The 11,577-nt window shown below is 59.7% G+C and overlaps 2 protein-coding genes across 5 annotated transcripts; both read left to right on the forward strand.

Moving 5' to 3' along the window:
• Nucleotides 1-173: 173 nt before the first annotated feature.
• CD6 (CD6 molecule) lies at nt 174-4,257 on the forward strand. 3 transcript variants are annotated; one of them, XM_041716575.2, is made up of 12 exons: nt 174-366; nt 1,535-1,594; nt 1,672-1,992; nt 2,065-2,364; nt 2,452-2,520; nt 2,618-2,752; nt 2,850-2,972; nt 3,058-3,153; nt 3,244-3,324; nt 3,420-3,566; nt 3,807-3,971; nt 4,053-4,257. In XM_041716575.2, the coding sequence occupies exons 1-12, from the start codon at nt 312-314 to the stop codon at nt 4,148-4,150; spliced, it is 1,650 nt and encodes a 549-aa protein (XP_041572509.2). In that variant the 5' UTR covers nt 174-311; the 3' UTR covers nt 4,151-4,257. The 3 variants fall into 3 exon arrangements, with proteins under 3 accessions (XP_041572509.2, XP_030129431.4, XP_072785656.1); XM_030273571.4 differs by having other exon boundaries at nt 1,684-1,992; XM_072929555.1 differs by lacking the exon at nt 3,058-3,153.
• Nucleotides 4,258-6,532: 2,275 nt separating this feature from the next.
• CD5 (CD5 molecule) lies at nt 6,533-11,500 on the forward strand. Of its 2 annotated transcripts, XM_030273581.4 has the most exons (10): nt 6,551-6,885; nt 7,435-7,473; nt 7,735-8,016; nt 8,097-8,159; nt 8,278-8,577; nt 9,650-9,937; nt 10,113-10,244; nt 10,594-10,647; nt 10,901-11,005; nt 11,084-11,500. In XM_030273581.4, exons 1-10 carry the CDS (start codon nt 6,630-6,632, stop codon nt 11,167-11,169), a joined length of 1,605 nt encoding a protein of 534 aa, XP_030129441.4. In that variant the 5' UTR covers nt 6,551-6,629; the 3' UTR covers nt 11,170-11,500. The 2 variants fall into 2 exon arrangements, with proteins under 2 accessions (XP_072785664.1, XP_030129441.4); XM_072929563.1 differs by having other exon boundaries at nt 6,533-6,885; nt 7,435-8,016.
• The last annotated feature ends 77 nt before the right edge of the window (nt 11,501-11,577 follow it).

The raw sequence follows: 11,577 nt of genomic DNA on the forward strand, positions 1-11,577 counted from the left end.
AACGAGCTGCAGATCATGATGGCTCCACCAGATCTGTGTCCCCCGGGGTGGGAGCACCAGATCCACGAGGCTCCCGTGCCCCACAGAGTCCCTGGGGTCCCTAAAACCCCGTTTCCTCCCCGCCAGGGCAGGATGGAGCCACCCCATCACCCTCCTCCACCCCACAGCACTGAGTCGGCTTCCTGCCCTCTGCCATACTCCCAGAGCTGCCGGAGCGTGGGGACACGACCCAGCCACATCCCCAAGCTGCTGAGAGAGGAGCCCCCTGAATCCCAGACCCCTGAATTCCATGGGGCTGCCCCGCTGAGGGGATGGAGGGGCTCTGCCTGCTCTTGGTGGCTCTTTCTGCCGCGGCACTTGCACAAGGTATGTCACTGTCCCCATCCTGGCCCTTGCCGTCGCTCTCTTGGGACCTTGGCGTGGTGGAGCCACACATTTGGGGACCTGCCACCTCCCTGGGATGGGGAGCACTGGAGGTCCTGGGGGGTCCCCAACAGGGGTGTCAGTGGTGGAGGATGCTGCCCTTTAACGCACTGAGATGGAGGGAAGGGGATCCCCTGAAAGGGGATCCCCTGAAAGGCTTGGGGATTTTCCTAAGGGTCAAAAGGCTCCCTTGGGTCACTCCCAAAAGCACCCTGGGATCCCCTGGAAGAGGACCTAAGCCCCTAAAGGTGCTCTCGGAGCCGTCCCACCTACAATCCCTTCGGGAATGGGGTGACTCTCATGGCCTAAAGCCTATCCTGTCTCTTATGTGTTCCCTGGATTTGGGATGTGGTGCCACCTGTCCTCCCCACCCTGGCAGGATTTGGGATTGTTTGGTTGCCAAAATGTCTGCCAGGAGCTGCTTCGAGGCCTCCAATTGATCAGGAAACGGCCCCATCACTCCATTTCCGCCCTTCTCATGCCTCCATCCCCACCTGGAGCAGCTCATTCCCACCTTCTCCCCTCATTCCTGGCCTTGTCCTTGAACATTTGAACTCCAATCCACGCCGCACCAGCTCTGGTGTCTATTCCCAGGATTCCCACCCAAGCAGCCCCCTGGATGTCTCACTTCTGGGGCTGAATCTTTCCCCCTGGAGGAGCCAAATGGGGCATTTTTAGGGATAACTGGATAATCCACTCACCTGTGGCTCTGGAATGGGTGTAGGCAGGTGGGTACAGACAGGTCCAGCCCCTCTGTGTCTTCAGGGATGAACCGGAAGGCGGGAACAACATGGATGCAGGATGACATCCCAAATTTCAGCTCTTCCACTGCTGAGACATGTTCCAGTATTCCCATGTTTAAGGCCAAATTCTCCCAGCAGATCCCACACCAGGATTTAGCCCAGAGAAACATCCTGGGGAACACAGGGATTGATTTTTGGGATGCAACAGCTCTATGACCACTTTGCCAGAGCCCGGGGGTATTCCCACCGTGCCATTCACAGCTGAGAGAATCCTCTTGGCCACATTTTGGTGGGTTTGGGATGCACTCCTCCAGACTGGGAATCCTGGTGGGCTCAGCTCCTCATCTCTCTGTCCTTTCTCCCCACAGTCCCCACAGAAACGACGGGACCTCCCAGTACTCCGACCGGGAACACCTCAGTGACACCGGGTGAGTGTGGGAGGGCGAGGGACATCCTTGCACTCACTTTTTGGGATTCTGGGATAACGCCAGGTCACCCTTCCCAGTGCATCTCCCAGGTCCCAGAGCGCTGCGGCTGGCGGGCGGCCGGAGCCGCTGCGAGGGCCGGGTGGAGCTGGAGCAGGAGGGGACATGGGGGACGGTGTGTGACGACGGCTGGGACATTCCCGACGCCGACGTCGTGTGCCGCCAGCTCCAGTGCGGCCACGCCGTGCGAGCCCGTGGCAACGCCGCCTTCGGCCGCGGGCACGGCCCCATCCTCCGGGATGAGGTGGGATGCGAGGGACACGAGCGGCACCTCTGGGAATGTCCGGCCGCGCTGAAGCACGACTGCAGCCACAAGGAGGACGCTGGCGTGGTTTGCTCAGGTGGGTTTGGAATATTCCAGAGCCGGGGATGGATGTGGGTGGCGCATCCTCATCTCTGTGCTCTCCCCGCAGAACACCAGGAGTGGCGGCTCTCCGGAGGCCGGGACGGATGTGCCGGCAGGGTGGAGGTGTTTTTCCGTGGCACTTGGAGCACGGTGTGTAACAACACCTGGTACGAGACGGAGGCCACGGTGCTGTGCCGGACTCTGGGATGCGGGGATATGCTCCAGCGGCCTGCCTTCAGACACACGCTTCCCGGGAAGATGACGTACCTGTGCGGGAGCCTGGAGCCCTCGCTGGCACAGTGCGTCTGGATCTTCAATAAATCCGCTCCCTGTTACCAGTCCTGGGCTGCCGGGGTCATCTGCAACGGTACCGCATCCTTCCCCATGGGGTTTGAGGCGCGGCCTGGGTCCTGCTCTCTCCCAAGCATCTCATTTCTGTTCCCGCCCTTTCCAGGCTCCCAGGGTTTGGACACACCAACGCCCGCGGCTGAGGTGACGCCCAGGAATGTCACTGTCCTGCACGGTGAGTGCCTGAGCCCGCGGCCATTCCCTGGGATCAGGGTAAAATTCCCGGGAGGAAATATTCATGTGGGATGAGCTGTGTCCGTTCTCTGTCCCAGCCGAGGAGAGGACCCCAACCCTGGGGACACCAGTGGACAGTCCCCTCTTTGTGGTGTGCCTGGTGCTGGCTGCACTGCTCCTGCTCTCCGTGCTGGCCTTTTCCGCTGCCCTGCTGAGGCTGAGGAAGAGAAGTGGTAAGGAATTCTGGATCCCAACAGGGAATTAGGACACAATCCCCACTTTTTGGGCTCAGATCAGCCATGGAGTGGGTGCATCCCCTTGTCCCCACAGCCATGTCCTCCTTGGGAATACCCATGCCAGTCCTGGTGACCCACAGCTCCCAGAGCCCCAACACACACTCCAGGATCCCCAACGACTACAGGGAGAATCCCACCAGTCTTCCCAAAGGATCAGGTGGGTCTGGCAGGTCCCCCCAGGGGCTGTGGGGCTAGAGGTGCTGGCTGGTGACAGATGCCACATCGCCTTGTCACTCCCCCAGACCGTCTGGTCACAGCCATTTCCAAGGATTCTGATTCCGACTCGGAATATTATGAGTTCAGCAGCAAGCCTCCCGTCGCCCTGTCCACCTTCTACAGTGAGCATCCCACTTCCTCTGGGATCCCTGATGCCCTGTCCTGAGATCCCTGTTACCCAGGATGTTCCCACCCCTCTCCCCTTCCCACAGACTCCCTGCGACACCATCCCAGGGAGGATCTTCTCCCTCTGAGACCCAGCCAGGACAGGATGGAGCCGCTCCCTGAGGATGGTAAGACACAAGAGGGGTCTGTCCCATGGATGGAAGGGTGGCCACCCCTTCTTCCAATATCTTTGTTCCCACATTTGATGTCCTTATTCCCACAGAGCCGGCCAAGCTGAGTGCCCCACTCCGCAGCTCCTCCAGCTCATCCTCATCCTCAGCCATGGAGCCCTATTGGAATGGCAGCATTCCCCCCTCTGCCCATGGCACCCCGTGGCACCCGGCAGCCACCAGCCATGGCTGCGGCACAGGTGGGAAGTGTGGGAGCAGGGATGAGAGCAGGGATGGGGAGACCCCAAGGATGGGAGAAAGGGATGCAGAAAACGCAGGGATGGGGCGGGAATGGGAGTTCAGGGACCCCAAGCAGAGGAGCAGGGATAGAGGGACCCCAAGGATGGGAAGATGGATGGGTTCAACCTCAGTGAGGAAATAGGACCCCACGGAGCGGGAGCAGGGCTGGACAGTGCCAGTCAGTGTCTCTGTTCTCCCAGCTCCCCCAGTTTCCCCGGCAGCACCTGCCCCAGTGCCCTCCCAGCCCTGGGTACCTGCAGCTCCGGCAGATCCTGATCCCGACGGCAGCTCCAGCACCTCCTCGGGGGAGTGGTACGAGAACGTGCAGGAGCCTCAGCCCGCCGGAGATCCCTCCTCACATCCAGGTGAGGATCCTGCGCTGGAGGTGGGGCACACAGGCAGTTCTGGGAATTCCCAAATCCTCCTGACGGGCTCTGTTTCTGCAGGCTGGTCAGATCCATCCTGTCCCTCGGGGGAACACGGGGAGGATCCCGACTTTTCCGAGGGCAGCGACTATGATGACATCCAGGACTCTGCCTACTGAGCCTGTCCCACCACTTCAGAGGCCAAATCTCCTGGAATTCTCTGGCTAACTCCTCCAGAATTCTCCAGCCATCTCCTCTGTGCTGCCATTAAAAGCTTTTCCCACCATGTCCTTTGTCCATAGGGGTGTCACCAGCCCCACAGTGACCCCGCTGGGCCACCAAGTGCTCCCACTTGCCCATTAAGTGACACAAAGATGGCCAAATATCCCAGTCCCAGCCCACAGGAACAGGGAAGGGGGCAGCAGGGCCCTGATCCAGCTCCATAGCAACAGGGTGGGACATTAAACTGCAGGAAGGGCGGACATGGAAATCCCACATGTCCCCCCAGAGCTTGCCTGCACCCTTCTGAGACAGTCCCCATCCTGGGAACGTGCTGTCCATAAATCCTGTCCAGAAAGGCTCCAGGGATGCTGGAAGGGAAGCCACTGAGGTGCCACCCCAAACCCACTGGATGGTGCCCTGTGAAGGGTGGGATACAGCCCCTGAACCCTTCAGTACCTCCCAGTCCATCCATATCCCAGCAGGAGCTGGAGCCAAGCAGCTTCCTGGAGCCAAGCACCGTCCCAGCTTTGGGATTTGGGGTGCTCCCAGCTGGGAGGGGGCACAGCACCCATCCATCACCCCGGGACTGGGACCCCTCTGCCCCACTCCCTGCTGCCCATCCCAAGCCGGCTGCTCCCGCCCCGGCCCCGCCGTCGGATTTCTGTCTCCCCAGGGAGGAGGTCGGGGTTCAGCTGCACCCCAAGTGGAAAATGTGGGCCCCCCCCCCCCACATCCTCCAGCTGTTTGCTGAGCGAGAGGCCCCGCATAAAGGAGCCACAACAACGGAGGAAATCCCAAAATAGCAGCAAAACCCCGACAAAGGGCACGGGGCGAGGCGAGGGCTGAGAGCGGAGCGGGCACAGGGGGTGCCCCAGCCCCGCTCCTGGCTCCGGGTGCCAGGGGGGCCTGGGAGGGAGGTGATGGTGTTGGGATGGCTGGGACTGTGGCACGGACAGGCCTGGAGGGATCGATGAATTGTGGGGGGTCCTGATGTCCTGGAGGGGTCCCAAAATTCAGGGGGTATCAATGTACTGGGTGGGATCCCAACATGAGAGGGCTGTCAGTGTCCTGATGGTGCTGATTCCCGGGAGGACACCAGTTCCCTGGGGATAACAAAGCCATGGAAGGTACCAAAGCCCTGGGGGGACACCAATTCCCTGGGGATAACAAAGCCCTGGAGGGCACCAATTCCCTGGAGATACCAAGAGCCTGGGGGCACCGGTTCCCTGGAGATACCAGTGCCCTTGGAGCATGACAACCCAGCCAAGGTGTCACCTCCATCCCTACACAGCCACATCAGTGCCAACCCTTCCTCCGAGCTGCTCCCGCCCGGAAAATCCCCCTTTTCCTCATCATTATGATCCCAGCAGCGTGCCGACAGCCGACAAGCCCCTTCCCGCTCGCTCCAAAGGCAGCTCCTGCTTTTTAAAAGGCTCCTCACGGCAGACAGCGTTGTCAGCACTTCCCAGCGCCCCCCAAACTCCCCCCGGGAAGGGATTCCAATCATCCCGAGCTGCCACGGCATGCTCAGGATGCTGAGCTGACTCGCAGCGCCCGAGGCGAGGCAGATGTTCAATCCAAACCCAAATCCTATCCCTGGGATCTCATGGCCTCCAGAGGCAGTCACAGCTCTGAGGGAAGGGCTGGACCCCAGGCACCCCATCTCCATGGGGGTCACACACCCCTGGATAACAGGAGCTTTCCTAGAGGCACAGTGTGCTGGGATGTTTGAGGTGAATCCCAAATTTTAGGGGATTGCAGCATGAATCTTGTGGGAGGACTCACTACTCCCATGGGAGCAGGCCTGGGAATTGCACCCCTTTTCCAGGGAATTTTCAAAGCCAAAGTGGGTGGGGAGCAGCTCCAGGATCCCCATGTGGGATATGGGGACCTGCTCCCATCAGGATGAGCAGAAGCCCTGGGATAACTGGGATGGGAACAAGTGATGGCTACAGGGAGCACCCAGGTGCTGAGATCTGACTCCGGGGATGGGGACTGGAGCATCCACGGATGGTGGAGCAGGATGGGATGGGAAGCTCCATCCATCTCTCCTTCCAGCAGGAATACCAGGGTGTCAATGGAAATCAGCTGCCTCATTAGCATGCCTGACCTGGATTCAGAGCATTTAATTAGGGCACAATCAATTAATGCCTCTGCCCTGCCCGGGTCCAGCACCGCTGGTGCCCCATGTGCCCTTGCAGAGGTGTAGGGTGTCCCTGGATTGCCAGAACCTGGGATGTGCCTGGATAAAACCTGCCCCCATCCCATTCCTGGGGGTAATCACAGGGTTTTAGGATATGCCAGGATGGGCACCAACTCCTCTGTTACTCTGGGGGGCTCAGGCACCCCCAAACCTCCCTCGGCACTGGATATATTCATTACCTCCCTTTCCCAGAGCTGCGGAGACCCTGGGATTTGGCAGGGGCTGAACCCCAGATGTTTCTCACCCCTTTCCTCTCGTGCTTGGCGGGACCCAGGGAGGCAACGGAGTCTTCAAACGGGCCCAGAGGTGACGTCAAAAAACCACAGAGGGAGGAAAAACAGCAGGTTCCTGTCCGGGCCCCCTCCCTCGCCTGCTCCGGGCCGGGCAGCGGAGGCGGCGGAGCCCCCGGAGCCTCCCGTGCCCCCATCCCGCCAGCGGAGCCCATGGCAACCCGGCTGCCCATCCTGTGCCTCCTGCTGGGAATGTGGGGTGAGTACCAGGCACCCTGACCTCGGTGCACCGCTCCGATCTCGTGGCAGAACCTTCCCCCACGGTTTTCCCGCTCCAGGCAGGATCGGCACTTTGAGTGAGCCACAGTTTGGGGCTTGGGGTGGGAAGCACCCTGGTGACCCCGCAAACCCCCACCCACCTCACTCTGGGGGTCCCCAGGGCCCCAAGATTGAGCCAATGTTGCTGAGGGCAGCCAGGTATCCCCATATCCTCATTCCCTGCTGGCCTGCTGGCTCCCTTCCTTCCCTCCCTCTTCATGGCACCATTCCTGAACATTCCACCCAGGAGCAGGGCTAATTAGCGGTAATTTGCAGGGCCCTTGTCTTTTCTCAGCCCTAAAGATCCCCCAGCAGATGGATGGAGTGGCAGCAAACCACCTTTCTCCCCCAAAAATCCCAATTTCCCCACAAAATCCCCCTTTTCCCTAAAAGAACCATCTACAGGCCGAGCAGCGGAGCCGCTGTCCCCAACTCGGGGTCCCCAGGGCGGGATGCGGGATTGACACCCCATTTCCGCTCTTTCTTGCAGCCGTCCCTGACCATGGAGGAGCCATCTGGATCCCTGCAAGTGAGAATTTGGGGAGCAGCCCTTTGGGAATGTCTCCACAGCTCCGTGAGCCTGGCGGGTGCTGGAGTTGCATCATCCGGAAGCGGCGTCGCGGGGTCCCAGCTCAGGCCCCCACATTCCCTCGACCCCTCCATGCTCCCATTCCTTGCGCTGCTTCCCAAGGCCCCCACCAAGGGCTTTTCCATCATTCCCAGGGTGAAAACCCGCTGGGGAGGGAAGGAAAGCCCCTAGTGATGGTGTTTTCCCGGTGTTTTCCCACAGGACCTATCCTGAGACTCACCAGAGGCGGCTGCCGCTGCACTGGGATACTGGAGGTGAACTTGGAAAATCAATGGAGACCGATTTGCTGGGAGAGCGTGAGCGTGAGTGACCTGGACTGGGTCTGCCAGCAGCTGGAGTGCGGCCCCCTGACCTCTGAGCCCTTGGAGCTCATCATTCCTGGTGGGAAAGGGCCACAGAGTCAGCCCACGAGGTGCAGACACTCACTGGGATGCCACTGGGAGCTGGAAAACTGCACCGAGCACGTCATTGTTGCCTGTAGAGGTGAGCCTGCACCCCCAGCCCGGCCACCTCAATCCCTAGGGATCATCCATGCTCACGTTGTCCCTCTCTTCTCATTCCAGAGCCAGTGAAAACCACTCCCAAGCCCCCACCGACACCCCCGGCCACCAGCCCGGAGCCCACGGGTAAGCACCTCATCCCGAGGAATCCATAGCCTCAAATTTGGGAACTTCTCGGTAAATAATGGAAAAAAAGCCATCCCAATCCATAACACTTCCTCTTTAATCACCAATCCCTCTCCAGGACCCCCCAGGCTGCGGCTGGTGGACGGGAATTTCAGCTGCTCCGGCTTCCTGGAGCTGCACAAGCAGGGGCTGTGGGGGGCCGTGGCGAGCATCCCGCACAGCTGGACACATCTGGTCACCGCCATCTGCCGGGAATTGCGCTGTGGCACTGCTGGGAGCAGCCACGGCGAGCCGGATCCAGGGATCCACCTGCCGGTGCGGTGGGAGGCGGTGGATTCCTGCGGGAGCCGCTCCCTGCTGGACTGCTTCAACAGGACCAGCTCCCGGGGGAAAACGCCCGCCTTCATCACCTGCTCGGGTGAGAATGGAGCATCCATGATTTCCGGCTCCACTGGGATACCCCGGGGGGATTTTGGGGCCGGAACAGAGAACCAGCCCCATCTCAGCCTGCCCCATGGGCCCCATCCACCCACTCCTGCTCTTCCTCTCCGGGGTGCAAAGGCAAACAGGAAATCTCAGTTCCCGGCAGTGCCCAGCGTGGCAGTTCCGAGGAGGATGAGCCAGGAAGGGAGAGAGGCCATGGCAGCATCCCAAATTCCAGCTGGGTGTGGGAACACTGGCAGGCACCACGCTGTGGGCATCCTGCAGTGGGCAGCTCCCTAAGCAACGTCCACGCCTCGGGCATTTCCCTGAGCACCTTCCACAGCTTGGGCATCTCCCTGCCTCGGGAGGGAGATCCATGTCCCTGAATATCTTCCCTGCTGCAGGCATATCCCTTCTTTTCCATGACCCTCCTCCCTGCTACAGGCATGTCCCTGCCAGAGCATCTTCCCCTTGCCATGAGCATCTCCCAGCCACAGGCCTCTCCCTGTCATTTTCCATGAGTGTTTCCCTGGAAATCAGCTCGGTGCCAAGTCATGAAGCTCAGAGCAGCCTCCTTGTGGGTTCTGCCATCTGCCCCAGCTTGGAATCCTGTGGGATTTGGGGGTTTAATGGGCTTGGCAGCTGGCAGAGCCAGCTTCCATCCTGCATTTCCCATGGGAAGAGTTCAAAGCTCCTCCATGCCTGGCTCTGGTTTGGTTCAATCCCTGTGGCATGAGGGGAGATGCTGGGAACATCCCTGTGCCAGGAGCTGATGCTGGGAGAAGGAGGAGCATGTGCCAGTGGTATCCCTGTGGATATCATCCCTGTCTGCCTGTGGGTCTGCCTCCTCCCTCCCTGTGGTTCTGGCTCTTCCTCCCACAGGTCTGACCCATCTCCATGGATCTGACTCCCTTCTCCTTGTGGCTCTGACCCCACTCCATGGATCTGACCCTTGTCTTCCCAGGGGTCTGATCTCCTCTACCCATGGATCTGCTCCCTCTCCTTGTGGATTTCACCCCTCCCCATGGGTCTGACCCCTCCCTGTGGATCTAACCCCTCTCCCACAGGTTCCCAGCCGCGGGCCCTGCGGAGGCTGGCAGCCGGCCCCACTCCATGCGAAGGGGACATCCAGGTCTTCCATGCGGGACAGTGGTGGGATCTGTGTGACTCTGGAGCAGCGCAGCGAGGAAAGCGTGGCCAGCAGATCTGCCGGGAGCTGGGCTGTGGGAATCTCACTTCCAGCACGGAAATCCGGGAGCCTCCCTCGATGGGAGTCACCTGTGGGTTGGAGCCCCTGCACCTCTGCCAGCCCAAACTTGGGGATATCCGGAGCTGCTCCCAGACCAGAGTTGTGTGTAAGCCACGTGATCCCTGCGGTGCTGGGAGCTGGAATTCCCACACCTATGGAATGGGCAGGGATGGGGGGACCAAATCCACGTGGGATTTGCGTTCCTGGAGGGGTAGTGGATATTCATGTCTCGGCACCAAGCTCCAGCTGGGCACATCTGGTGACATCCATGCTCTTCCCAGGCCAGGACTCAAAGCCGCTTCCCACTGGAACTTCTGCTGGAACCATCATGAGCATCTGCCTGGCCCTGCTGCTTTTCCTCATCCTTTTCCTGATCTGTGGCCCTCCCGCCTATCGGAAGCTGATGAAGAGAAGTAGGGGACAACCTCGGGATCCTCATCCTTTTCTTCCTTCTCCCGTTCCACCATCCCCACATCCTGGCTCAGTGCTAGCAGCTCCCTAAACTCCTTGGGGAGGGATTTGGCTGCTCAGCCTGGCAGATCCCCCTGTCCCATTATCTCCAGACCTGCCCCATTGTCCCCAAGCCTGTCCCACACGGAGCGTGGGAGCGGGAAGAGGGATTAAGCTCCAAGCAGACACAAAAGAGCAGGTGGAGGATCCTGTGGGGGATTATTCGGGATGACATATGGGGCTGGCAGGGGGGAAGCAGCTGCAGGAAGGATCGGGAAGATCCTTGGAGACACAGTTCCCCCTCTCTTTCAGTTTCCAAGAAGAAGCAGCGCCAGTGGATCGGCCCCACGGGACTCAACCAGACGGGTGAGGAGAAGCTCGCTGGGGAGCTGGGAATGGGATTTGGAGTTCCTGGGGATGGATCCGGGGTCTGGGCGGGCTGTTCCCCCCTGGATCCTAGCACAAGGGCCCTGGATCTCGCTTCCTTTTGGAATCTAACTCATCCAGGAGATGCGGGCCTGAAGCAGGGACCAATTTTACTCAGCCCCTTCCCAGGTGGGTTTGTTCCCTCCAAGCTGTTGTTTCAACCCCAAAATCCCAATCCTGCTGTTTTCTCCAGTGTCTTTCCACCGCTCCAGCACTGCTCCAAGGCCTCGGGGACAGGGAGGGGACAACGACTACGCTCAGCCCCCCAAAAAGAGCTCCCAGCTCTCTGCTTACCCAGGTAAGTGCTGGAAGTGGCTCCTTCCCGTTCCTTTTCCACGGATGTGCACGCAATGAGCTGTATCCATGCTCTCCACAGCTCTGGAAGCAGCGTGCCAGCGTTCCAACCCTCCGGATAACTCCTCGGACAGCGACTACGACCTGCACTCCGCCCGCAGGTTGTGATTCCCTGCTTCCCAAAGGAGCTGATCCCACCTCCCACCTCAGCTTTGGGGGCATCCCAGCACTCCAGCACCCTTCCAGAAGCATTTCCCAGCCTCCTCATGGGGGAAAAGGAGGTTTTGGGGGTTTTTTTTAAGCTATTTATAGGAATTTAAGAGCTGGGGGGAGGTGCAAGGAGACCTTTGGAATAGTGGGATCACCAGCTTCTCCAAACCAGGGTAAAGAGTTGGGATGATGGATAAAGGATAAGGATGCAAGGGTGGGAATACTGAGAATGAGTCTGAGATATTTAATAACCAATACCTGTAATAAAATTGGGGTTTTGTACTAATTACATCTCGTCCTCTTCCTTCCATTATCCCAAGGTGATCCCAAACTCCCATCAGCAGGGAAAAGCAGGACAGGGAAACA

This window comes from Taeniopygia guttata, chromosome 5 (genome assembly GCF_048771995.1).
Source record: "Taeniopygia guttata chromosome 5, bTaeGut7.mat, whole genome shotgun sequence".
NCBI lineage: Eukaryota > Metazoa > Chordata > Aves > Passeriformes > Estrildidae > Taeniopygia > Taeniopygia guttata.

Excerpts from the sequence above, each read along its gene's own strand:
- CD6 (XM_041716575.2), top strand. The coding sequence starts at position 312 with ATGGAGGGGCTCTGCCTGCTCTTGGTGGCTCTTTCTGCCGCGGCACTT. Across the intron at positions 3,154-3,243 it reads CGCCCTGTCCACCTTCTACA|ACTCCCTGCGACACCATCCC; the intron begins GTGAGCATCCCA and ends CCCTTCCCACAG. Across the intron at positions 3,325-3,419 it reads GGAGCCGCTCCCTGAGGATG|AGCCGGCCAAGCTGAGTGCC; the intron begins GTAAGACACAAG and ends TTATTCCCACAG.
- CD5 (XM_072929563.1), top strand. The coding sequence starts at position 6,630 with ATGTTTCTCACCCCTTTCCTCTCGTGCTTGGCGGGACCCAGGGAGGCA. Across the intron at positions 8,017-8,096 it reads CGTCATTGTTGCCTGTAGAG|AGCCAGTGAAAACCACTCCC; the intron begins GTGAGCCTGCAC and ends TTCTCATTCCAG. Across the intron at positions 8,578-9,649 it reads CGCCTTCATCACCTGCTCGG|GTTCCCAGCCGCGGGCCCTG; the intron begins GTGAGAATGGAG and ends CCTCTCCCACAG.